Source organism: Gekko japonicus, unplaced genomic scaffold (assembly GCF_001447785.1).
Source record: "Gekko japonicus isolate JY-2015 unplaced genomic scaffold, Gekko_japonicus_V1.1 scaffold1295, whole genome shotgun sequence".
Classification (NCBI taxonomy): domain Eukaryota; kingdom Metazoa; phylum Chordata; class Lepidosauria; order Squamata; family Gekkonidae; genus Gekko; species Gekko japonicus.
Window position 1 is genome coordinate 60,569 of NW_015168688.1, and position 26,001 is coordinate 86,569.

Sequence of the window (26,001 nt, forward strand, 5' to 3'; positions counted from 1 at the left end):
GGCGACCTCAGCAGGGTATAATGACACTGAGTCCACCATTTTCTCCAGAGGAACTGATCTCTGCTACCTAAAGAACAGTTGTAATTTTGAGTGATCTACAGCCCTTACCTGGAGATTGGCAACGATGGTTCCTCAGAAGAGAATAGTTGGTTTGGAGGGTGGAGTCTACGGCTTTGTACCTGTCCGAGGTCCCACGCCTCCTGAAACCTCAGCCTCTCCACACTCCATCCCTCACATCTCCAGGAATTTCTCACCTGGAGTTGGCAACCACACTCCATCCCTCACATCTCCAGGAATTTCTCACCTGGAGTTGGCAACCATATCTCCTTCCCAGCCAATCATCAACCTACCTTTATTTCCCCCTCACTCTTCAGCTTTCCACCCCCACACACCTGCAGCCTCTCCCGTGCTCTGAAGCCCTGACTGCTACGTCATATTGGCTGTCATACGGGGGCCACCTCAGCAGCATATAAGGATACAGAGCCCACCATTTTCTCCAGGGGAACTGATCTCTGCCATCTGGAAAGCAGTTGTAATTCTGAGGGATCTCCAGACCTCACCTGAAGATTGGACACATTTTACCTCAGAACAGAAAACTGTTTAGAATGATAGAGGCAAAATCCAATCAAGTTGCATATGCAAACGACCTCTGTGTTCCAAGGCAAAGGCCAATGAGGCTGCATATGCAAATAACCTCTGTGTTCTGACTGGCTATGGGGGGGAGAGGAACAGCAAAATGTTTGGAATGTTGGAGGCAGGACTCAGGCAAAGCAGCCAGTGGATAGGGAGACCCTCTGAATGACAGATTAGAGAGCGAACTGATTTTGGAGCGTGTGGAATGTTCTAGAGAAGTGCCACCACCATTCGGCTTTTATTTATTTATAAGGGAGATTCCAGCTTCAAAGTAATAAGTATGAATCTCTTTTATGAGGTCAGAAAATGTTATGCAATATAAAATATTTTTATAATAGTTAATCATGATTTTAGGAAGATCTGTCCAATGTATAAATGTGTCTGGGCACAAAATTATACAGTACCAGATAAGAAAAACAGTATGTTCTGGTGGCATTCATATCAGCCCGCCTCTCAGTATATAGCACATAGCTTAGTTAAAGTGGTACTATGATGACAGTAACCAACCAGAAGCCATCATGCAAATCAGAATACTGTATCCTGTAACAACTGCTCTGTTGCTAGCTGGTTGTTATAGTGATAAACTGAGGCCTTGCCTCTTGGCTTCTCCTTGAAAGAAAAACCTTTAATTTCTCTAGGGAAGGAAAAGAAGAGAAGGGGGAGAAGGCGGGGGAGAGAATTACATGAGAAAGGAAAACATTATCTGACTGGGAAGAAAACGGAAGAGAGGGTATCACTGCAAGAAGCATTCACTGGCCATGCCAGTGCTCGCTACTAATGCTGAGTCAGAAACAGGTATCCCAAAATCCCTTTCTAATGAGCTTCTATCAGAAACCATGGAGGAGATAGAACACACATGCCCTCAGCCTCGGTTGGTAAGTAAAAAGACAAAGGATGCGTTTATTTGTCACCCTAGGGCTCTTTGCCTTAATGTAATAATGTAATAAAATCAATGCTTTGTAGTCTTACTAGGAATTTAACAATAGCCTAATCTGTTTTAGCTGTTTAATTCTTGTCTGTATTGGGAAAATTTGCATTGAAAAGCATTAATTGTGCCTGCTGCATTAAAATAGGCAGTTTAGGATTACATCCTTCTTTTGTGGCTGGTCTTTTTAAAGGAACAGTGCCGAGCTATGTAAAAATGGCACTTTCTCCCAGTCTTTGTTAGATTTACAACTGCAGTTGCTCCTTGCCTGCTCTCTACCTTTCTGATGGCTTAAAAAAATGAAACAGCAGAGAAGCAGAATTTCTTGTATCAAAAATCTAAATCTTCGTATAAGAGAAAAATGAAGAAATAATGTGATGGATCCCTGATTATTATATTTTTAGGGATTCCTATAAAAACTGTTTGATCAAAAGATATGGTGTTATTTCCAAACAACTAGGGGCATGGGAGTTGGGAGAGTTGCATTAAGAGAAAACCTGCATTTCTTCAATAATTAATCTGTAGAAACAATAATTAATCACTTCATCACTGAATGACTGCTCTCTGAATTAGACCAGCTCCCACCATGAACATTTTAATTCCCCTAATTTGATATATGCATTTTTCATTAGCTAGGATTTGTCTTTAGCTATATAACAGTGGACACAATAATATTCCAGGTTGGTGATGCTCTGAAGTTGTATATTCTCTAAGTTATATTTGAGCCACTGTGAAAACCACAGCGAAGGATTTGCATTTCAAAACATGGGCATTCTAGCTAATTACGATTTGAAAGAGTAATGTGAAGAAATGGCTTTGTTGTATGGGACGGGGAATTATAACAGTAAGAGTACACTATTAAGCATACTTCATTGGAAGTTAAGTCCCATTGGTTTTTGTGGAACATGCAAACTTATAGACAGTTAAAATTTGACTGCAAGGTTGACATCCTTTGATGGACAGATGAAAAAGCAGTCTACTCCCTCCCTAGGAATTTTGACCACGCCCTAGTGCCAGTGTGGTCTTCCTAACAAAGAGTACCATGGGGTTGCATGCATTTACCCACAATAGCCATGATTCTGGAATGGTGTTCTTTTTCTGATTCCTAAGGAGTATTTTCAGTGCTCCCTTCACTGTGTTCTAGTGCAAGTGATTCCTGAGAAAGCAAAAGCTGAAGGGCAGACAGTTTATTGGGTTGTCATTCTGTGACGTAGGTAGTTGTCTAGCATCTGTCCAGAATGAGTTGGCTTTTTATTCTTTTTAAAGTTACCGTGTATAAGATTGTTTTGTTTAAAGTATGGGAGCTGTTAATGGATCTTTGTACTGCATTATGCTTATTAGTTATGTACTGTTCCTGTTGTAATCTCAGGCTCAATTAAGTCTTTCAGAATATATTGAAATCACATGATCTGACACTTAAAAACAAAAGGATAACTGTACTAACATTTTTCTATACGTATTACTTATTTTGATAGTATTTCTCTGGAAACTTACAGTGCTATCCTAGGCAAAGTAACATTCTTCTCAGCTCATTAATTTCAGTGGGTTTAGGAGTAACTCTTCTTAGGACACCTCTGTTAATGACTTCTAGAAATATATAAATATTACAAGAATTCATAATGACCTGTTCTAAATTTCAACCAGTATTCTAATTTAATAATAGGTGAAAACTTTGAATCAAAATGTATAGAATTTTAATCCTGCTGAAAAAAGCTGAATTGAGATTATGGTGAAATTATATTTCTTTCCTCTGTAACAACCTGACATATACTGGTAATCAAAAGTTAATCTGGTCAGGATTCAGGAAGAAACTATTCAGGTGGTACAGAAGAAACTGTCCACAGCCAGTACAGGAAGTGATGTGAGTTTGCACAAATAAGCTACCTCATATTTTGTGTAGGAGTTGTTTGTTTGAAAGGACCCCACATAAAAATAATTGCCCATGTTAACATTTAACTCCACACAACAGGAGAATTAGAAGTACATAGAAACAGAACTCAGCCCAGCTTATTTTCACTTCCCAAAAACCACCATCAAAGAACCACATAATAATTATTTGACAAAATACTCTTTTTCTGCAAGAGCAAACAGCACAGGATACAAACATTAAAAACACTGTACATGACATTTTTTCTATCTTCTTTGTGATAATTCATATTTTATGTACATCCACAGATTTGGGACATATAAGTCTCATGGCTTAACCACTACATTAATTAGAGAAGTTCTGTCTGTATAATGGGTTCTCTGTGGGTCAACTTTACCAATGAAGTAAGCCCATGAGAGATAAGTGCAGCTCTTTGATTAAATGGACATATAAATGGCAACTAGTGATGTCACATTCTACTCATATTTCTGCTTTCTACAGGGATGAAGCTACAAAGCTTATTGGAACCAACTCTTAGAACAGAAGGTTCTCTATTGTTCAGAATGGGCAACTTGTAATTAACAATAAAACAAGCAGCTTTCTACTTAAACTCCAATAATACAGTTTTGACAAACATTTTTTAAAAAACTTGTGGAGAAGGTCAGATCATACCTTCAGATATGCATACCTGTCTTGACTGTGCTGTTTTGCATCACCTTACTATTGGCCTCATGGGTTTCATTCATGGCCTAATTAGTTTCTTCCAGTACTATTAATGTCTTTTAATTCAAAGTCCATTTATGATGCAATAAATTACAGAAGACTGCTACAGTGGTATGTCCTAGAGTAGTCTTAATTACATAAAATTATTCAAACAAACTTTAGTTATAAACTGCTTTATTAAAGTTGATGGAATCTCTTGGCTATTTACTCTGGTCCAGTTCTGCAGGGCACTTCTCTTCTTCTCAGCCTCACAGTCACCAGGGATGTTGGCATTCCATCCAGATGCCTAATTGCACATATTTCTGCATTGAGCTATTCTCCCCTTTAAAGAAGGTAGGGAGACTGAGGTACTTGGAGTCTTGTGTCATATATGACTTGTAATAGAGAGGCTGCTTCATTCACTTCTCCAGCATGCAAACAATGTCATGTTTTTAACCAGGCATTGGGGTTCATATGAGAAATCCAAAGGCTCAGTAGGACTAAAAGAAACTTTAAAACTGTGTGAAAGCAGTCCTAAGCAGATATAGAATCCTACTCAGGTCTATTCAGTGTGGCTTACTCCCAGGAAAGTATCCTTATGATTGCACTGTGTGCCCCCAAAGAGATGCTCAAGAAATAGGTGAGCCCTGCTTTGTCTTTCCATCCGTATAATGCACTGCTGACTAAATATCAACACCCCATATACAAGTGAGATTCTGTACATATACTAAGACAAATAATGGTTTCTGTGAGTAGGTCTTCAAAAGAATGTATCTTGTGAAAATAGAACTGCAAAATAAATTTGCTTAAAAAACAGAGAAACTACATAAAGAGATGTTTTCATCAAATTAATTACTTTTGTTGTGAATAGGGTTGCCAAGTGCGTTTCTCCTCGTGGCGGGGGGCTGCCGGACGGCGTCCTGAGCGCGCGCACGCGAAGTGTGCACGCACAGCATATATGTCAGCCGGATGTGACGTTATGACGCCGGGCACGCTGCGGCCGGGGTCACAGCCATCTGAGGGGAAAACATAGAGTTTTCCCCTCAGATGGCTGTGGCCCCGCCCCCAGCATGCCCGGCGTCATCTCATCACATCCGGCTGACGTGCACGCCGGGGTGGGGTTCCCCCTGGGGCCCGATTCCGCAGCGGCGGAAATCGGGCCTCCAAAGTGGGGGATTATCCGTCCCCCGGGGGCACTTGACAGCCCTAGTTGTATTAAAAAAAAAAAAAAAAAAAGGTGACCCCCCCCCCAATAATAGAAACAGCTTCTATATCTTTAATAAATGAATGCCCTCTGTGGTCATAGCTCAGCAACCACATCAGTATTGCCAGCCTTTAAGCATTTGTTTCTGTTAGTAAGGGGCAGGGAGTACTTATCAGGTCTGAACCCAGCAACAACAATGGTGCTACCACCCAACTTACATGGCTCACCTAGACCCAGCTGCTTGCTACTGTTGAACAGTAGCCACCACATGGAAATCAGTGTGGTGGTGTAGTAATTAAGAGCTTTAGAATAGGATCTAGGAGACCCAAATTTGAATCCCCAATCTGCCGTGGAAGCTCACTGGGTGATCTTGGCCCAGTACACATTCTCAGACAAACTTACCTTACAGTAGGGCTGCCAAGTCCCCCCGGGGGGCAGATTTCCCCCACTTTGGAGGCCCAATTTCCGCCGCCGCAGAATCGGGCCCCCGGGGAAACCCCACCCCGGCGTGCACGTCAGCCGGAGGTGACGTGATGACGCCGGGCACGCTAGGGGCGGGGCACAGCCATCTGTGGGGGAAACTCTAGGTTTTCCCCTCAGATGGCTGTGGTCCCGCTCCTAGCGTCATCACGTCACCTCTGGCTGACGTGCATGCGGCGCGCACGCGCTTCGTCTGGGAGCCCCCCGCCACGGAAGAAGAAGAATGACTTGGCAACCCTACCTTACAGGGTTGTTGTGAGGATAAAATGGAGGCAAGTAGAATGTTGTAAGCTGCTTTGCGTTCCCATTGTGGAGAAAAGTGGGGTATAAAGTAAATAAATAATAACTGTAGCTGAAGATGAGGGGACAGATAAAAGGTAGGTAGGTTGGGGGCAGTGTTCCCTCTAAGCTGAGTTAGTGTGAGCTAGCTCACAGTTTTTTAGCCTCCGGCTAACACATGTTTGTCTTAGCTCAGGAAGGATGGCTCCAGAGCAAACTAATTTATGCAGTAGCCAAATCGCTCACTCACAACTTTAATGCCAGTAGCTCACAAAGTAGGATTTTTGCTCACAAGACTCCACAGCTTAGAGGGAGCATTGTTTGGGGATAGGAAGGAGAGAAGGAAGCCGGAAAAGCCAAGGGTATAGGGGTTCCCACAAGGAGGAAAAGAGGAAAGTTACTACCTTACTGGATCAGGGGAATGCTGTAGACATAATTTATCTTGATTTCAGTAAGGCTTTTGATAAGATTCCACACAATATTCTTGTTGAGAAATTGGTAAAATGTGGTTTGGATCCTATGACTGTTAGGTGGATCTGTAACTGGTTGACAGATTGCACCCAAAGAGTGCTTGTGAATGGTTCCTTATCCTCTTGGAGAGGAGTTACAAGTAGAGTACCTCAGAAACCTGTCCTGGGACATGTTTTGTTCAACATCTTTATAAATTATTTGGATTATTTGCAGATGATACTAAATCGGGAGGTGTAGCAAATACAGTAGAAGACCGAGTCAGGATAGAAGATGATCTTGACAGGCTGGAAAACTGGGCTAAAACAAATAAAATGAATTTCAATTGGGATAAATGTAAAGTTCTGCATTTAGGTAGGAAAAATCAAATGGATAATTATAGAATGGGGGAGACTTGGCTTGTGTTTGAAAAGGATCTAGGGGTCTTAGTAGATCATACACTGAACATGAGTCAGTAATGTGATGCGGTAGCTAAAAAGGTGTGTGCGATTTTGGGCTGTATCAACAGAAATATAGTGTCCAAATCACATGAAGTGATGGTATCGCTTTACTCTGCTCTGGTTAGACCTCACCTAGAGTATTGTGTTCAGTTTGGGGTACCATAATTTAAGAAGGATATAGAGAAGCTGAAATGTGTCCAGAGGGTGGGAAGAAGAGAAACAGGAAAAGGGGAGAGGCTATGGAAACTTTCAGGAAAGAGGAAGTAGTGTGGGAGGGAAAACGAGATACCCCTGCAAGTCCTTGAGGGTCCCCAAGTGTCAACATGGCTGAATCTGTGGATACTTAGATCCAGAGATTAGAGCCATGAAGAAACAAGACCGACCTTTTTACAAACAATGACTTCCACAATTCACCTAGGTCCAGTGGCAACCCTCTGGTAAGTCACTGCAATTTGACAGTAATCACCTCATGAAAGCTAGTGTGGTATAGTGATAAGACTATCAGACTAGAAGTCCCAGGTTTGAATCCCCTCTCGGTCATGAATGTATTACATTAGGCCAGTTGCTCTCACTCTGCATAATTTACCTGTCTGGTTTGTTGTGAGGACGAATGGAAAGAACAATATAAGTTGCTTTGGGTCCTTATTGGGGAGAAAGACAGGATATAAATGAATTAAACAATAAATAAAGCTGGCCATTGGGTAGGGTTGCCAAATTCTTTGTACTCACCGGCGGGGTAGTCTTCTTTCCCTGCCGGGAGTCGCCGGGATGCGCGCGCCGCGACGTCACCAGAAGTGACGTCAGGCGTTGCCGACGTTGGGGGCGTGGCCGAGCTCATCGGGGGGGAAAACATATGGTTTTCCCCCCCGACGAGCTCAGCCACGCCCCCAACGACGGCAACGTAGCTGCGTCACCTCCGGTGACGCAGCTTCGGGGGCGGGATTCCCCCCGGACCCCGATCTCGCCAGGGCGGGGATCGGGGGCTCCGAAGCGGGGGGTTATCCGCCCCCGGGCACAGTTGGTAAGCCTACCATTGGGGGAAGGGAAAGTTGGTGGGTGGAAATGAGAGAAGAAAGCTAGGAAAGAAGAGAGGCTGCATGGACTGCCAGGAAGAGGGAAGGAGGAAATAGAGGGGGGGATAAGGTACACTCCTGGAAGTCCTTATACATTCCTGAGTTATTTCTAATTTCATTTCAAATTAAAATAAGGGTCTGTACATATAAATTTTCCGAATCATACCTACTTCAGTAAGTAAATGCAACAATAAAATATTTCTTTTCCACCACTGTACACTTCTCTGATGTAATGATATAGAGGCTGTCACATAGACAGAAAATACAAAGAGTTGCTCTGTCTTTCAATGAATGGGAAAAGAATTGAGACAAGGCAGACAATTGTATTATTAATTTTATTCATACGTATCACTGTCATTATAATTTTCCATTGCCTTTTCCTTAGAGAAACTCTCTGGATTATTTTTAATCAAATAAGTTTAATGAGAGTTTATATTTTAGGGCCACTCAACGCCATACTCTTTTTTGGTATTATACACAGTGCTTTCTTAACAGCAGAACACAATAAATAAATTGGTGATTTAAGGAAAATAAAAATGCTTTCATGGGGGCAGAAGGAAATGAATGATTAATAAAAAGAGAGGAAACGAGGGGAGAGGACAATACAGTGAATGAGAATAAGGAGGGGCTGTACTATCCTTCTAGAGATTTTTCTTGTTCTTGAAACTTCTTACATTAGTGCATATTCTTCCCCATTCTTCTTTCTATTAAACAAACCGGTTAAGACCAATTTTACTCAAACCAGTTTCAGCTGACTTAAATCCACGTACTGCATCTAAATTTTGTGTCAAGCTACCCATCAAAGCAGCCCAACTCTGGCCCACTTCAGGGAAGTGTTTTAGTCTGTTGTAGCTGGTAGAAGGTAAAGGTTTCCCTTGCTCGAAAGCTAGTCGAATCCGACTCTAGGGGGCGGTGCTCATCTCCGTTTCCAAGCTGAAGAGCCAGCGCTGTCCAAAGACGTTTCCATGGTCATGTGGCCAGCATGACTAAACACGGGAACGCTGTTACCTTCCCACCGAAGTGGTATCTTTTTATCTACTTGCAATTTCTTGCTTTTGAACTGCTAGGTTGCCAGGAGCTGGGGCCAGAGACGGGAGCTCACTCCGTCACACAGCATTATGGTCTCAAACTGCTGAACTACAGACCTTCCGGTCTGCAGCTTCAGTGTGTTAACCTCTGAGCCATTGCAGCCCCTAGCTGGGACAACCATTAAATCTAATATACATGAGAATCTTTCCTGTCTTCAGATTTTCTTCAAAACCAGATCTTTTCTGATCAGATCACAAATTCTCCAGAGTCCAAGATGGGTCCAGATCAGGCTAGCCCTCCGTATTACAGAATGCAAAATGCTAACAACACCACAAGATCCTTGACCATACAGGCTTGAGACTCTCTTAACCTTTCCATTGTGTTACTTATCAGAGATAGAGAGGTTGCCAGGAGAACTGGTTCACATTGTTAAGGCTACAGGTTTCATGGAAGCATTCAGTGTTCCTGAGTATGCTTGGAACATTGTGGGAGGTTGGCCATCAGAGGAACTAAATCCAGAAGTCATTTCGGGGGGGGCACGCGGGGGAACGCAGTTCCCCCGGGTGAGGTACAGGGGGGCCCCTAAACTGCCTCTCCCCACCCCTGCTTGCCTGAGGCCAGGGAGGGCCTTCGCGGGGCTTCCTTGCACTCCCACCGGCCTTGCAGGTTCACAGCCGGGCCCCTAATGGGGCTCGGCAGTGGAGCTGCAAGGCCAGCGGTGGCGGCTGGGACCGTTGGGGGCGGGGTGTGTGGCCTTATGACACATTTCCAGTGATGTCAGGGGGTGTGGCCTTATGACACACTTCCGGTGATGTCAGGGGGTGTGGCATATGCTAATGAGTTATGCTAATGAGTTCCCCTAGCTCTTTTTCTACGAAATGACCCCTGACTAAATCCCTGGGGTTGCCAGATCCAGGTTGGGAAATGCCTGCAGAATTGGGGGGAGGGAGACTGGGCAGGACCAGGTTTGGGGTGGGGAGGGTCCTCAGCGGGATATAAAGCCATAGAATCTATACACCAAAGCAGCCATTTTGTCCAGGGTAACTGATCTCTGTCGTCTGGAGTTCAGTTGTAATTCCATGAAATCTCCAATCCCCACTTGGAGGTTTGGCAACCTTACTGCATCCCCCATATCCAAGTGCACAAGAACATTGAATTTCTTTCAGATATCAGCATCCTTTATGACATGACATAGGCTCTGAAGTTGTTCACATCCACCTCCCGTTGATCACATCCACCTTCCATAAGTTACCTGCAGTGCAGTCTTAAATCAGTGGTCTTAGAAAGGTGTAAGTCTACTTATGGCTGCACTCTTGAAATCGGGAATCTGCAAGTAGGACAACATCTATGGCATTAGAACAGCAGTAATGGCTGAGGCCTAAAACTCTTTCATGTGGTGACATTCCCTTTCTCAAAGATCTAGAAGTATTTATCCAGGCCTAGCAAAGCCCAGGAGCCCAGAATTAACTTAATCTGGATTGTCTTTTTATTTAATTATTTTGTTCTGTATTTAAAATATTTTATGCCACCTGTCTACCCAATCAGGGTCTAGAAGGCAGTGAACATTTTTTAAAAATTAAACACTTAATTAAAAATACAGAAAAATTATAAAAACACTCAAACAAACAACATTAGAAGGAACAAATTGTTATTGGGGGGTAGGCAAAAATGTTATTGGGGGTATACCAAACCAAACAAAAAAGTCTTCACCTGCTGGTAGAAGACAGTGATAGAGGAAGACAGACAAATCTTCCTGAGGAGGAACTTCCAAAGTTCTGGTGCCACAACCAAGAAGGCCCTTTCTCGTGTTGTCACCAGTCTAGCTTCAGATAGTGGGGGTATCTGAAGCATGGCCTTTGAGGATGACTGGAGAGAGCAGGTAGGCTCATATGAGAGAAAGTGATCCTTAATGTATGTTGGCTCCAGGACATACGGGGCTTTAAATGTCAGTACAAATAACCTTGAATTGAATTGAAAGCAAATTGGAAGCCAGTATAGATGGAGTAAGATTGGAGTGATATGGTCCCTTTGACCCACTCCAGTCAACACTCTGGCCACAGCATTCTGTACTAACTGTAGCTTTCTTACAATCTTCAAGGGCCGCCCCACCTAGAGAATATTGCAGTAATCTAATCTAAATGTTACCAGGGTGTGCACCACAATGACAAGATATTTTCTGCTCAGGAAGGGCTGCTGCTGGCTCACCAGCCAAAGCTGCTGAAATGACCCCTGGCCACCACTGCCATAGATAGATGTTGAAATGCATGGGGGACAAGATGGAACCTTGCATAACCCTGTAGGTCAAAAGCCAGGAGGCAGAGCAGCAGTCTCCAGCCACCCACTTTGAAACCTACCCTCAAGATAGGAATGAAACCACTGCAGAACAGTGCCTCCCAGTCTCAAAGGGCAATCCAGAAGAAAACCATGATTGATGGTATTGAAAGCCACCAAGTGTCAGGTAACCCTGTCATCGGTTTGGAATGTGGAGGGGTTCCCTCCCGTTTTCTGTCTCAGCTCTCCCTGGCTCACCAACTGTTTGCTATCTTATGCTTGACCTTGTAGATGCTCCAGCTGCAGTTTTACTCGGCTGGGAAAGTTAATGGCTTTTGCTTTCCCAGCTTGCTTTTACCCGCATGCACGAGATGTATCCATTGGCTCATGCTTACAGGGGGGATGTTTGATTCTAGTATAAGTCAGAGGCCCTAGTATTGGCGGCCATTCCTGACACAAGCTGTACACGTGTCTCTAGTACTGGATTTACCAATAATCAGTTATCTTCTCATGAAGCCCTGTGTTGCGTAACTTGACTAAGGACCCTGACACCAAGAGGTCCAGGAGAATTAACAGAGTTGCAGTACCTCTGACCATCTCCTGGTGCATGACTTCCACCAGGCTGACCAGGCCTTAAACCAGATGGGACTGGATCTTAACAATCCTCTTCATTCAGGAATTTCTGAAGTTGGCCAATCAATCATCTTGCTGAAGAATGGTACATTTGAGACTAGATAGTAGTTATTCTGCTCAGTTCACTTCAAGGCAAGAGTGACCACCCTGTCTCTCAGGGAGGCATTTACTGTCTCCCGGACCCAGTCCGCCAACCCTCCCCAGCAGATTTAAGCTGCCAGGATGGGCAAGAGTTGTACAAAAAGGTGATAGGTCTCAAACTTCCAAGAATCTTGTCCACATCCTTGGACTGCACAAGCTGAAATGTATCCCACACAACTGGACAAATCAGCACCCTGGGACCATCTGATCCTATTGCTGCTAATGTAGTGTGCAAGTTTGGAATGGATGTGAGAGATTTTATCTGCAAAGTGCTTAGCAAAATTGTCACAGCAGGCTGCAGAGCAGTCCACTTCCTCTCGTTGGCTAGAAACCAATAGAACCTTGACCACCCAGAAGAGTTCTGCAGGTCTCCATTGTGCAGATGCAATGGTGGTGGAAAAATATTTTTGAGTATTAGTAGATAACTAAGGATGTTAGTAAGTTATTTTTTATTTGTATTAATTATGCATCTAATTATGGGGAGTCCACCAAACATGTTCTAGATCATGTTTGAACTAGCTCTGTGTAAGCATGTAGAGAAAATCCATTGTATATAAAGAGCTCCAGAAGAGTAACAGCCACCCCTTATGGGGCATTTGCCCTATCACAGGAGATACTATGATGGGGACTGATGATCCCACTTTATATCTTAGACTTGTCATTATGCTATTGGATAGGGTTGCCAAGTCCTTACCGTAGGTATAGCGGGGGAGTCCAGCGCTGCTCCGGGAGTTCATGCATGTGCGCAAAGCGCACACGCGCCGCAATTACATCACCTGGAAGTGACGCAACCACATCGGGCACGCTAGGGGCGGGGCCACAATCATCCGAGAGAAAACCATAGAGTTTTCCCTCGGATGACCGCGGCCCCGCCCCCAATGTGCCCAACGCTACTGCGTCACTTCCAGGTGACGTGCTGATGCTGGGCACGTCGCGTGCTTTGGGGTGGGGTTCCCCCCGGGGCCCGATCCGCTGCCAGCGGGTAATGGGCCTCTCGGGTGGGGGTTTCCCCGCCCCCCGGGGGGACTTGGCAAGCCTACCATTGGATCACCTATATCCACTACACAATGAATGGCTGTTGCTGTTGTTATATATTAAATATACATAGTAAGTATGCATGCATGGATACCTTTATTTCTTTTTTAAAAAAGGGCTATCTTTTTGCCTTGTACTGAGAATACCACCATTAATATTACTAGGTATAAAGTAAGAGAATCTCATAGAAAAAATGGTGTGGCCTTTATAGTCAACAAGAGAGTGCAAAAGTCAGTACTGGGATACAAGTGCAAAAGTCAGTACTGGGACGACCAAGGGGTAAAAGGAGTATTGAAGGATGATAGGGAAATGGCTGAGAAGCTAAATGCATTTTTTGCCTCCGTCTTCACTGTGGAAGATGAGAAGTGCTTGCCCACTCCAGAACCACTGATTTCAGGAGGGGTGTTGAAAGACCTGAGTCAGATTGAGGTGACGAGAGAGGAGGTCCTAAAACTGATAGACAACTTAAAAACTGAAAAATCACCAGGCCCAGATGGCATACATCCGAGAGTTCTGAAAGAACTCAAATGTGAACTTGTAGATCTCCTGACAAAGATATGTAATCTTTCCTTAAAATCTGCCTCCATTCCTGAGGATTGGAAGGTAGCTAATGTCACTCCCATCTTTAAAAAGGGTTCCAGAGGAGATCCGGGAAATTACAGGCCAGTCAGTCTGACGTCGATACCGGGTAAATTGGTGGAAACCATTATTAAGGAAAGAATTAGTAGGCACATAGATGAACAAAACCTATTGAGGCAGACTCAGCACGGTTTCTGTAAGGGAAGATCTTGTCTCACTAACCTGTTAGTGTTCTTTGAGGGGGTGAACAAACATGTGAACAAGGGGGATCCAATAGATATTATTTACCTTGACTTCCAGAAAGCTTTTGATAAAGTTCCTCATCAAAGGCTCCTAAGTAAGCTCAAAAATCATGGGATAGAAGGACAAGTCCTTTTATGGATCAAAAACTGGCTAGTTCATAGAAAACAGAGAGTGAGTGTAGGTGGGCAATTTTCTCAGTGGAGGGTGGTAAGCAGTGGGGTACCGCAGGGATCAGTACTTGGTCCACTGCTTTTTAACTTGTTCATTAATGATTTGGAGATGGGAGTAAGCAGTGAAGTGGCTAAATTTGCGGATGATACAAAGTTGTTCAGGGTGGTGAAAACCAGTGAGGATTGTGAGGCACTCCAAGGGGATCTGTCAAGGATGGGCGAGTGGGCGTCAACATGGCAAATGGGGTTCAATGTGGCCAAGTGCAAGGTGATGCACATTGGAGCCAAAAATCCTAAATATAAATACACATTGATGGGGTCTGAACTGGCAGAGACTGAGCAAGAGAGAGATCTTGGAGTTGTAGTGGATAACTCACTGAAAATGTCGAGACAGTGTGTGACTGCAATAAAGAAGGCCAATGCTATGCTGGGGATTATTAGGAAGGGTATTGAAAACAGATCAGCCAATATAATAATGCCCCTATATAAATCAATGGTGAGACCTCATTTGGAATACTGTGTGCAGTTCTGGGCACCACACCTTAAAAAGGATATTATAGCTTTGGAAAAAGTGCAGAAAAGGGCAACTCGAATGATAAAAGGGTTGGAACACTTTCCCTATGAGGAAAGGTTAAAGCGCTTAGGGCTCTTTAGCTTGGAGAAAAGACGACTGAGGGGTGACATGATCGAGGTTTATAAGATTATGCATGGGAAAGAGCAGGTAAAGAAAGAGGTACTTTTCTCCCTTTCTCACAATACAAGAACTCGTGGGCACTCCATGAAACTGCAGAGCGGTCGGGTTAGAACGGATAAAAGGAAGTACTTCTTCACCCAAAGAGTGATTAACACATGGAATTCACTGCCACAGGAAGTGGTGGGTGCTACAAGCATGGACGGCTTCAAAAGGGAATTAGATAAGCATATGGAGCAGAGGTCCATCAGTGGCTATTAGCCACAAGGTATAGCTAGGGGCTCTGGGGCAAGTGATGCTCTGTCTTCTTGGTGCTTGGGGGGGGGGTCAACAGTGGGAGGGCTTCTAATGTCCTGGCCCCACTGCTGGACCTCCTGATGGCACTGGTATTTCTGGCCACTGTGTGACACAGAGTGTTGGACTGGATGGGCCTTTGGCCTGATCCAACATTGGCGTCTCTTATGTTCTTATGTTCTTAAATGTAGGAGCAGGACCAGGGTACTTTAATCCATCAGGGAAGGAATCAGTGAACTAAAGTGGACAGGAATGGGCGAATTTAACTCAGAAGACCATTATATCTACTACTGTGGCCAGGAATCTCGTAGAAAAAATGGTGTGGCCTTTATAGTCAACAAGAGAGTGCAAAAGGCAGTACTGGGATACAATCTCAAAAATGACAGAATGATTTCTGTCCGATTCCAAGGCAAACCATTCAACATCACAGTAATTCAAGTGTATGCCCCAACCACTGATGCAGAAGAGGCTGAAGTGGACCGGTTCTATGAAGACCTACAACACCTCCTAGAACTAACACCAAAAAATGATGTCCTCATCATCATAGGGGACTGGAATGCTAAAGTAGGAAGTCAAAAGGTAACTGGAATAACAGACAAGTTTGGCCTTGGAAAGCAAAATGAAGCAGGGCAAAGGTTAACAGAGTTTTGTCAAGAGAACACACTGGTCATAGCGAACACCCTTTTCCAACAACCTAAGAGGCGACTCTACACATGGACATCACCAGATGGGCAACACCGAAATCAGATTGACTATATAATTTGCAGTCAAAGATGGAGAAGCTCTATCCAGTCAGTAAAAACAAGACCTGGAGCTGACTGTGGTTCAGATCATGAGCTACTCATTGCAAAATTCAGACTTAAACTGAAGAAAATTGGGAAAACCACGAGGCCATTCAGGTTTGACCTAGATCGCATCCCTGATGAATATACAGTAGAGGTGAAGAATAGATTCAAGGGTCTGGATTTGATAGATAGAGTGCCTGAAGAACTATGGACAGAGGTTCGTGACATCGTACAGGAGGCAGCAATCACCACCATCCCAAAGAAAAAGAAATGTAAGAAAGCAAAGTGGCTTTCTGATGAGGCTTTACAAATAGCAGAGGAAAGAAGGAAAGCGAAAGGCAAAGGCGAAAAGGAAAGATTTACCCAACTGAACGCAGATTTCCAGAGAACAGCAAGGAGAGATAAGGAGGCCTTCCTGAATGAACAGTGCAAAGTAATAGAAGAAAACAATAGAATGGGAAGGACTAGAGATCTCTTCAAGAAAGTTGGAGAAATCAAGGGAGCGTTCCATGCAAAGCTGGCCATGATAAAGGACAAAAACGGTAGGGACCTAACAGAAGCAGAAGAGATTAGGAAAAGATGGCAAGAATACACAGAAGAACTATACAAGAAAGACCTCAATGTCCTTGACAAACACGACGGTATAATCACTGACCTTGAGCCAGACATCCTGGAATGTGAAGTTAAATGGGCCTTAGAAAGCATTGCTAACAACAAAGCTAGTGGAGGTGATGGTATTCCAGCTGAGCTATTCAAAGTCTTAGAAGATGATGCTGTTAAAGTGCTGCACTCCATTTGCCAGCAAATTTGGATAACGCAACAGTGGCCACAGGATTGGAAAAGGTCAGTATACATTCCAATCCCAAAGAAGGGCAATGCCAAGGAATGTTCAAACTATCGCACAATTGCACTCATATCACACGCTAGCAAGGTCATGCTCAAGATCCTACAAGCTAGGCTTCAACAGTACGTGGATAGAGAACTACCAGAAGTACAAGCTGGGTTTCGAAGAGGTAGAGGAACTAGAGATCAAATTGCCAACATTCGCTGGATTATGGAGAAAGCAAGAGAGTACCAGAAAAATATCTACTTCTGCTTCATTGACTATGCTAAAGCCTTTGACTGTGTGGATCACAACAAACTATGGCAGGTCCTTAAAGAGATGGGAGTACCAGACCACCTCACATGTCTCTTGAGAAACCTGTATAAGGGCCAAGAAGCGACAGTTAGAACCGGATATGGAACAACTGATTGGTTCAGCATAGGAAAAGGAGTACGACAAGGATGTATATTGTCGCCTTGCTTATTTAATATATATGCAGAGTACATCATGCGAAATGCTGGCCTGGATGAATCACAAGCGGGAATTAAGATTGCTGGGGAAAAGATCAACAACCTCAGATATGCAGATGATACCACTCTAATGGCTGAAAGTGAAGAGGACCTAAAGAGCCTCTTGCTCAGGGTAAAAGAGGAGAGCGCAAAAGTGGGGTTGAAGCTCAACATAAAAAAAAACTAAGATCATGGCATCCGGTCCCATCACTCCTTGGCAAATAGAAGGGGAAGTCGTGGAAGTAGTGACAGACTTCACGTTCCTGGGATCCCAGATCACCGCAGACTGTGACAGCAGCCATGAAATTAAAAGACGCCTGCTCCTTGGGAGGAAAGCGATGGCGAACCTAAACAGCATGATAAAAAGTAGAGACATCACCCTGCCAACAAAAGTCTGCATGGTCAAAGCAATGGTATTCCCAGTAGTCATGTATGGCTGCGAGAGTTGGACTATAAGGAAGGCCGAGCACCGAAGAATAGATTCTTTTGAACTATGGTGCTGGAGAAGACTCTTGAGAGTCCCTTGGACTGCAAGAAGAACAAATCAGTCAATCCTCAAAGAAATCAACCCTGACTGTTCCCTGGAAGGCCAGATAATGAAACTGAAGCTCAAATACTTTGGCCACCAAATGAGAAGGGAGCACTCACTGGAGAAAACCCTGATGCTGGGAAAGATTGAAGGTCAAAGAAGACGGGGACGGCAAAGGATGAAATGGTTAGACAGTGTCATAGATGCAACAAACATGAAATTGAGCACACTTCAGAGGATGGCGGAAGACCGGAAGGCCTGGCGGGAGCTGGTCCATGGGGTCGCGAAGAGTCGGACTCGACTGTGCGACTGAACAACAAATAAAGTAAGATGGAAAACAATTGTAGCAAAGGCTCTTAAATGTACTGGGGTTTTGTCTCAATGTACGAATAAAGTTTATTATATAGTCAACAAACCTTTAAGATACGATTGTTAAAACATGACACAGCAATTATTAGAATCTGATTCGTAGAATTATTTTGTCATCCATGACCTCCTCTCAATATTTTTTTCCAGTGTAATGTATCATAAAGTAGTCCTTTGAGTCTTGTGGGACCTTGCCCTGCTATTCTCCTCCCCTCTAACCTGAAATGATGCATTTGAGGGCCACTCCTGCTTTCACAAAGCTCAGTATGCATCAGAATCCTGTGAATGTATGGACCTGAATGAATATTATTCTTAATTGGAGTGCCATTATCGAAACTCAGAATGAAATTGAAATTATAGCTCCCATTCATACATAATGTTTACCTTGGAGGTTTAAGGTTAACTGATTTACTCACTAATCAGTTCACTAATTTAATCAGCTCATTTACTCACTTAGTTTTTCTGTGCAATCAAACTTTTATTTAATTGGGTAATCTTCCTGAGGTTTATACCTTGAAAGATGGAGTAGTTCTGAAGAATGAAAATAGGTCTTAAACTTATTGTTCACAGTCCATACAGAATTAAGTTAAAATTCTACCCACTGATGTCATGTTATGACCACTGTATTCTTTTGGTGTGAGTTTCAGTACAACCACTTGTATTTTAATTTGTTGAATTAAAGTTGGTCATGTTGTTGAAATTCACCCCCCCCAAAAAAAAGTATTCCTTAAGAGGACACTCTTTGCATACCCACTGCCTGTCTTTGCATGCAAACTAAGAAGAGCAGCAGAATGGCAAGGTGAGTGTACAGGATTAACCCCCTCAGGCCAGTCCAGGGATGAGAGGGAACCCTGTACTTTTCAGTACATTAAACAACAAACCACAAGATGGTCTATACCCTCTCTGGGTATTTGCCACCAGAATCTCTTTTAACTAGTCCCTGCTTTTCCTAAGGGAAGAGATTCCAAACCCTTAGTTGTCATCTGAGACAGAACACATTAGCAACTCAATCCAGAGATGCACACTTTTACTCTTACCAAGGTAGCTTATGTGGTGAGCGTTAGGCACAAGACTTAGACTTGGAATTCAAGTTACAACATCAGAGACAAATTAGCAATAAGAAGGATCTTTATTCAGTACAGAGCTTAGCAGACAGACTATTAGAGGATTATAAAAACAATAAGAAACCTATGGCGATTTGCCTTAACCACACATTAAAGATTCATAGCTACCAATTCAGGAACATTCAACAGTCCAAAATAGTCCAAGGGATTTTGAAGGGAAATCCCATCTTTGTACACCCATGTGCTCCAAGTCACCAAGCAGGTCTTTGTTTTCCAAGAGACAGCATTTCAGGTGCAATAAAACAGGCAGCAAGAGCCTCAGAGCTAAGAGAACAAGAGACTCGAGAACAAGAAGAGACTCACTCCCATAGGGATCAAACAATTATACCCTAATCTAATCATAATTAGCCGTGGCCATTCGGCCAATCACGAGCAGCAGAGGTGTGTGGCCAATTTCAGGTTGCCATAGCTGCACATAAGGTGTGTTTATAGATTGGCTGGGGGGTTGGAGACCCCACCTGCAGTCATGTGACCCCAAACTCCAGCTACTTCATTGTGTACGTGACTTTTCTCATGTGGGCCAGAAAGTAGAGCCATGAGGTCTGGCTTTTGGCATGAAGGTGTGAAAGAATGTGGGTGTATGGCATGGCTATTGAGGCCATGTGGCCTCACCATTTGGCTTGCAACAGGAAATAAGACACAGCATGTTATTATAATGTAATCACAGGAGAAGGCATGTGGATATAGAAAGCAGAAAGCAATTTTTCTATACAGTGAGTTCACTCATTGGTGGGGAGGATTCCTGGACCTTGGCTTGATTCTCTCTCTAGTACAGTTCCTGTTGCTTAGCTTATGCTTCCTATCTCACGTCTGTGTACACAGTTCTTGCATTGACATTGGTGAGGCTAGAACTTTAGTTCCTCCTTGTCCTGTCACAGTGAGGTAATGTGACTTCCTGTCACATGCTTACAGCTCAGTGGTTACCAGGCTTGAAAGGGTTGAAGGTAGGGTTGCAAGGTAGGCAGACAAGTGGTGGGGGATGGGGGTACAGTTACTGGGAGTGGGGAGGGAAGAAGCCGGAAATAAACATGATGTGCCTACATCACCTGGAAGCCATGTGGGGATGTCAAGGGGTGACACTCTGGTTTGTGGGCAAAACCTCTATGGTAGAATTAGCTTCTTCCCCACAACGTCACGGATGTGCCTACATCACTTCTAGGCACATCACGTTTATTTCCAGCTTATTACCTGTTGGGGGATAATTCTCCCCTGGCGGCCAGCTTGCCGGCAGCAGAGAGGGGCACCAGAAATGGGGGGAACCCCACCTGCACTGGGGGGGGGGGTCTGGCAACCCTAGTTGAAGACCATTACATGTGTTAACACAGAAATCTAGAAAAATATCAGAGAAGTTATCTAATGACAATACTTTGGGGATAATTCCTTCAGTAACTTTTGTTCATTCCTTGAGAGAGAGAGTGTGTGTATATACATATATATGTATATATGTATGTATGTATGTGTGTATATATATACACACAGAGACAGACAGATAGATAGATAAAAAAGGTAAAGGTAAAGGTTCCCTTGCTTGAAAGTCAGTCGAATCCGACTCTAGGGTTGCAGTGCTCATCTCCGTTTCAAAGCCGAAGAGTCAGCGCTGTCCGAAGACGTTTCCGTGGTCATGTGGCCGGCATGACTAAACACCAAGGGGCACGGAACGCTGTTACCTTCCCACTGAAGTGGTACCTATTTATCTACTTGCAATTTCTTGCTTTTGAACTGCTAGGTTGGCAGGAGCTGGAACTAGAGACGGGAGCTCACTCCGTCATGCAGCACCCGGGTCTCAAACTGCTGAACTACCGACCTTCCACAGCCTGCAGTTCAGCGTCTTAACCACTTGAGCCACCACAGCTCCAAGATAGATAAAACAAATGTATTAAACCTTTTCCAGAATTTTCTAGGGGATTTTTCCTGTCAAACCAGGGTAGAAAAATGAAGAGTGAAACAGAGACATCTCTGCCAGATGCATCCAACCCAACGCAAAATTTAATTTGAAGAATAGCTGATTTAACTAACTTTTCCAGCTTTGGGACCAAAATATTTAATTTTTATTAACCTGAATTTATTTTTTAGTACACAAATCAATGCATATGAAAAATCTCTATTGATTAGACTGAAAATTATGCCCACTTTCTTCAAAATATTTTGTACGCTTGTAAATTTCTTATAGCCATGTTTTCTATTCCTGACAATAATCTTCAAAAGGAGTTTTTTATAGGCTGCTTTGATAGCCTCTTGTGGTTTTCAATTTTTAATTAGCTAAATAAATAAATGACTATAAACCTTGGGAATAAGGAAGATAATTTGTATAAACAGATAAATAAGACAAATTGCTTTTCCTTGGTTCATCTCACATTTCTGCTAGATGATATCCAGTGGTTTACTGTTTGAAAACTAACAATAATTGTGATTTGCCAGTATATCCCAGTGTTTACAGACTGATAATGAGAATACTTGTTGATTGTGTGGGGGAAAGTAGCTGTATATTAAGAAATATACAATACCTAATTTTCACTCTTCTGCTTATGCCACTTAAACTATTGGGCTCCATTACTGGTAACTTGAGTCTAAAGGTCTAAAGATATTGCCTTTGATAAACAGAAATACTTACATAAACTCTTCACCATGATAAAAGTCTTTTAGAATTCCCAAGTATATGTAATCAAAAGTCTTTTCCTGTTCTACCAGCAGGTAGAAGAAAAGAAAAGACTACAAAACAGGCCTATTTTCTTCACGTTATCTCCCAGGAAACAGCTTTTTCCTAGCTAGGTCATGATTACCAGTTGTAGGCCTCAGACCATAGCCATTATTGTTTTAGTATATTTCTCTTCCTCTTTATCCCAGCATGAACTACATTGTCCTGGATGTTGTGTAACTTGACCTTGCATAGAAATAATAAGGCAGTTTAGCACTCAATTACCACGAAGACAGAGGGGAAAAGACAGTGATTAGAAAATAAAGGGCAAGGAACCAAAACTGTATGATCATGTATAATAGAAAAGAAACACTATGGTATGCAGCCAGTCACTAGAAAAGGACTGGTTTTTACAGAGCCCAAGTGGTAAGTTTGATTTTGCCATACATTGCACAATGCAAATTTAAATACATTGCAATCATATTTTATACACCTAATATTCTTTTAACATAATTTGCATGTCCTCATGTAGTAGATTATAGTTATAATCTAACGAGTTTCCCTGTCCCAAACTTTCAACCTTGTTTTATAATTCCCTTTTAAAAAGCAGGTTGGGAATTTGGCATCACTTCTACTAAGCAAACAGAAAAATTCTAAAGTATGGAAAGACAGCACCATGTTGAATGCTGACTAGGGGTGTGTAGTGTTGTTGTTGTTTTTAACTGGTATATTTCCGTTCGGGTCTGTTGTACCAGGGGGAAAAAATCACTATTTCTGAAAAATCCCAGATCCCGATATTGGTGTGGTATTCAGATCCAGGGGATTTTTTAAAAAAACCTGGATGTTTTCGGGTCCAATAGACCCAAGAAGAAAAATTCTAGTTAAAGTGGCTTTCCCTGCAGCATAGTTTAAACCACATTTCATGAGAAGCTGGCCCCAGGATCTGCGTGCAGTGGGGAGGTCTCTGGCTGGGCTCTGGCGCTGCAAGAGAAGCTGGCCCCAGGATCTGCGTGCGGCTGGGAGGTCTCTGGCAGATCCTGGCTGGGCTGCCCTCTCCTACCATTTGGTTTAAACCGGGTGGCAGGAGAAGGCAGTGCAGAGCTGCTCCTGCAAGGAGCGATCGGTTCCCTGCAGGCACAGCAATCCCAACTAGGCTGGGCAGGATAAGGCAGTGCAGAGCTGTGCCTCAAGGGAGTGGTGGGCTCCCTGCAGGCACAGCCATCCCAGCTGGCCTGCCCTCTCCTGCTACCTTCAGAACTCCCTAGAGCTTAAAAAAAAGAAAAGAAAAAGGATGGAGCATGATACCTTCTACCACCACGCAGCAACTTGGATTCACTGTTCATGTCTACAGTGGACAGGGCTAGGGTTGCCAAGTCCATCTTCCGCCCCCAGCGGGGGACTTTGGGGGCGTTCCTGGAGTGGGCGGGGCATCCCCGATGTGATGACGTCACGTTGGGGACATCCGCCCGCATGCCTGATCTCCAGAAATGCCAGTTTCCTGCACTTAAAGGAGCCGGCGTTTCCCTTTTAAGTACATGGAGCCGGCGTTTCCCCTTTAAGAAGCAAAGAGCCGGCGTTTCCTTTTTAAGTGCACAGAGCTGCCATTTCCCTGCAAGCCTGATCTCAAGCAGAGATCAGGCTTGGGAGGAAATGCGGGTTCCATGAACTTAAAGGCAGTCACTCCTCTCTCCCCCTCTCACCCCCCAACCCCCCCCAAACCGGGGGACCCCTGGCAAACCGGGGGGGTTGGCAACCCTAGACAGGGCACTCAGTTCTGTATTCAGATATGTGATTCTGCACCTGCTAAAATGATATAGTCTTACATGGACTGTTCCACATGTGGGTTGGCCTTCAGTCACTATTTATTCGAATGAGTAGATGCTTGGCTGGCTACTTGGGAGCTATGCTGGCTCTACAGTGGCCCTCAAAGAAAAAATGTAGAGCATAAATCATTGTATATCCACTATGTATTGAGAGACTTTTCTGTCTCTAACACTGTAAAGCAAAACCTAAGTAAGCAAGCAAAGTTGTGATTTTACCACAGCTGAAAGTAGGGGTTCCCTGTCTTTTTGAACCTGCAGGCATATTTGGAATGCTGACATGGAATGGTGGGGGCAGCAACAAAATGGCTGCCACAGGAGGCGGAGGCAGCCACAAAATTATTACCACGGCTTGACTTCAATAACACAGTCCAGATCCTTCTGCCGTGGTGGCAGCTGGTGCCAAAGCAACATTTAAAAAAATCTAGACAGCCAATCAATTTTCCAATAGTCAATCAAAAATATTGATGGGCAGAAGCCCTACTTGGCCCCACTAGGGTTGCCAAATACAGAAAACATACCGGCGGGGGAGCGTCCTGCCGGTCCGGGAGCCGTTTCCTGAAGCGCGTGCGCGCCGCCAGAACGTCACCAGAAGTGACGTCACACGCTGGGCGGGGCCACGCCATTTGAGGGGAAAACAAAGAGTTTTCCCCTCAAATGGCGTGGCCCCGCCCCCAGCGTGCGACGTCACTTCCGGGTGACGTGCACGCCGGGGCGGAGTTCCCCCCGGGCCCCGATTCCCCGGCGTCGGGTAACGGGCCTCCGGGGCGGGGGGAATTCCGCCCTACTGGGGGGGTTGGCAGCCCTAGGCCCCACCCACTTCCTAAAAGCACTTAGTGGGCACTAGAAAAAGTGCCCCTTACTTGAAGGGACCCCTTACTTGAAGTATTACATGGGTCTCAGAACTCTTGTCTCAGCACCTAGTATGAGCTCTGCCTTGTATTGACAGCAAGAATTCTGTTTGCTTGTGTTGTACAAAAACTGCATGTTTTTGCTCACTCAGTCATGGAAATCATACTTTTCCAATTTGCTACAAAGAAAATGATACTTCATAACGAACTGTTTAATTCTGAGTCACAAAGAACTCTCATTTACGTTCAGGGACACACCTATTTTTTAGGTATACAGCCTAGAGAAAAGATAGGTGTTAAGTCCGTACTTAACAAATTAGTCAGAGAGTGATTTCAGCAAAACTCAGGTTTATTCCGCTTGACAATCAACTTCTCTAACACGGTACAACTCCTCATAGCCCGAACAGCTTGTCCATTTCAGCTGCTCGGTATTTAAACATTCCGTGCTAATGTAGCCACACCTACTATACAAGTTCCAACCTATCAGGTTGTTCGCATAATAGCCCAATCACAAACGTTCCCACCACAGACAGTTCAAATGTGATTGGACACAATACTTTCGGCGCGAATCCTAGCCGACGTCTGAAGCTTAGCATAGCTTCTCTATGGGATGATTCACCCTTCATCCCCATGCATTCAGGGCAGCATCTGAATACATTACAAATCCCTCCCCCCTAAGCAAAGACACTATGAACAGTCATAATCACTCAGGTAGGAAGGTGCACGTCGATTTCTCTGAGATCTACGAGGTGGTACAATCTCAGGGTACGGTTCCGTCAGTGGCACTCCATGGGACTCTGTAACCGCAGAGTCAGGAACATTCCCCTCTGTTTCAGTGGGTCCAAGAGTAGGGGTCTGCCCTGCCTCTTGCCCAGTACTGTGGCCCTCAGGCTCTGCAGTACTCGCCTCCTCTAGAGGCCGTGGGAATTCCTCGGGGTCTGGGGACTCAGTTGGCAGCGCGTTGGGACGGTCAGTTGCCCACCGTTGCCTCAACTGGTCTATGTGCCTACGCCACTTGCGACCATCAGCAAGTCGTACCACATACATTCTGGACCCAATAACCCCAACAATAGTGGCTGGTAGCCACGAGTGACCACTGGCATAATTTCTGGCATACACTTGCTCACCTTTCTCGTATGTCCGGACCTTCGGACTTTCGGTCTGCTGTGTGGGCTTTAAATCATTGAGATCCGGAGGCATCCGGTCAAACAAGGTTGTCAAACGACGGCCCATAAGCATTTCGGCAGGGCTGCGGCCCGTTGCCATCGTATGTCCGGACCTTCGGACTTTCGGTCTGCTGTGTGGGCTTTAAATCATTGAGATCCGGATGCAACCGGTCAAACAAGGTTGTCAAACGACGGCCCATAAGCATTTCGGCAGGGCTGCGGCCCGTTGCCGAACA

General features: G+C 44.2%; 1 protein-coding gene across 1 annotated transcript in view; it reads left to right on the plus strand.

Moving 5' to 3' along the window:
- The first annotated feature begins 1,391 nt into the window (after positions 1-1,391).
- The window catches only part of PCYT1B (phosphate cytidylyltransferase 1, choline, beta), a 60,741-nt gene continuing 36,131 nt past the window's right edge, over positions 1,392-26,001 (plus strand). Inside the window, exon 1 of the mRNA XM_015415442.1 lies at positions 1,392-1,508. Within this exon, the coding sequence (XP_015270928.1) occupies positions 1,392-1,508 (117 nt within the window). The remainder of the gene's footprint in view (positions 1,509-26,001) is intronic.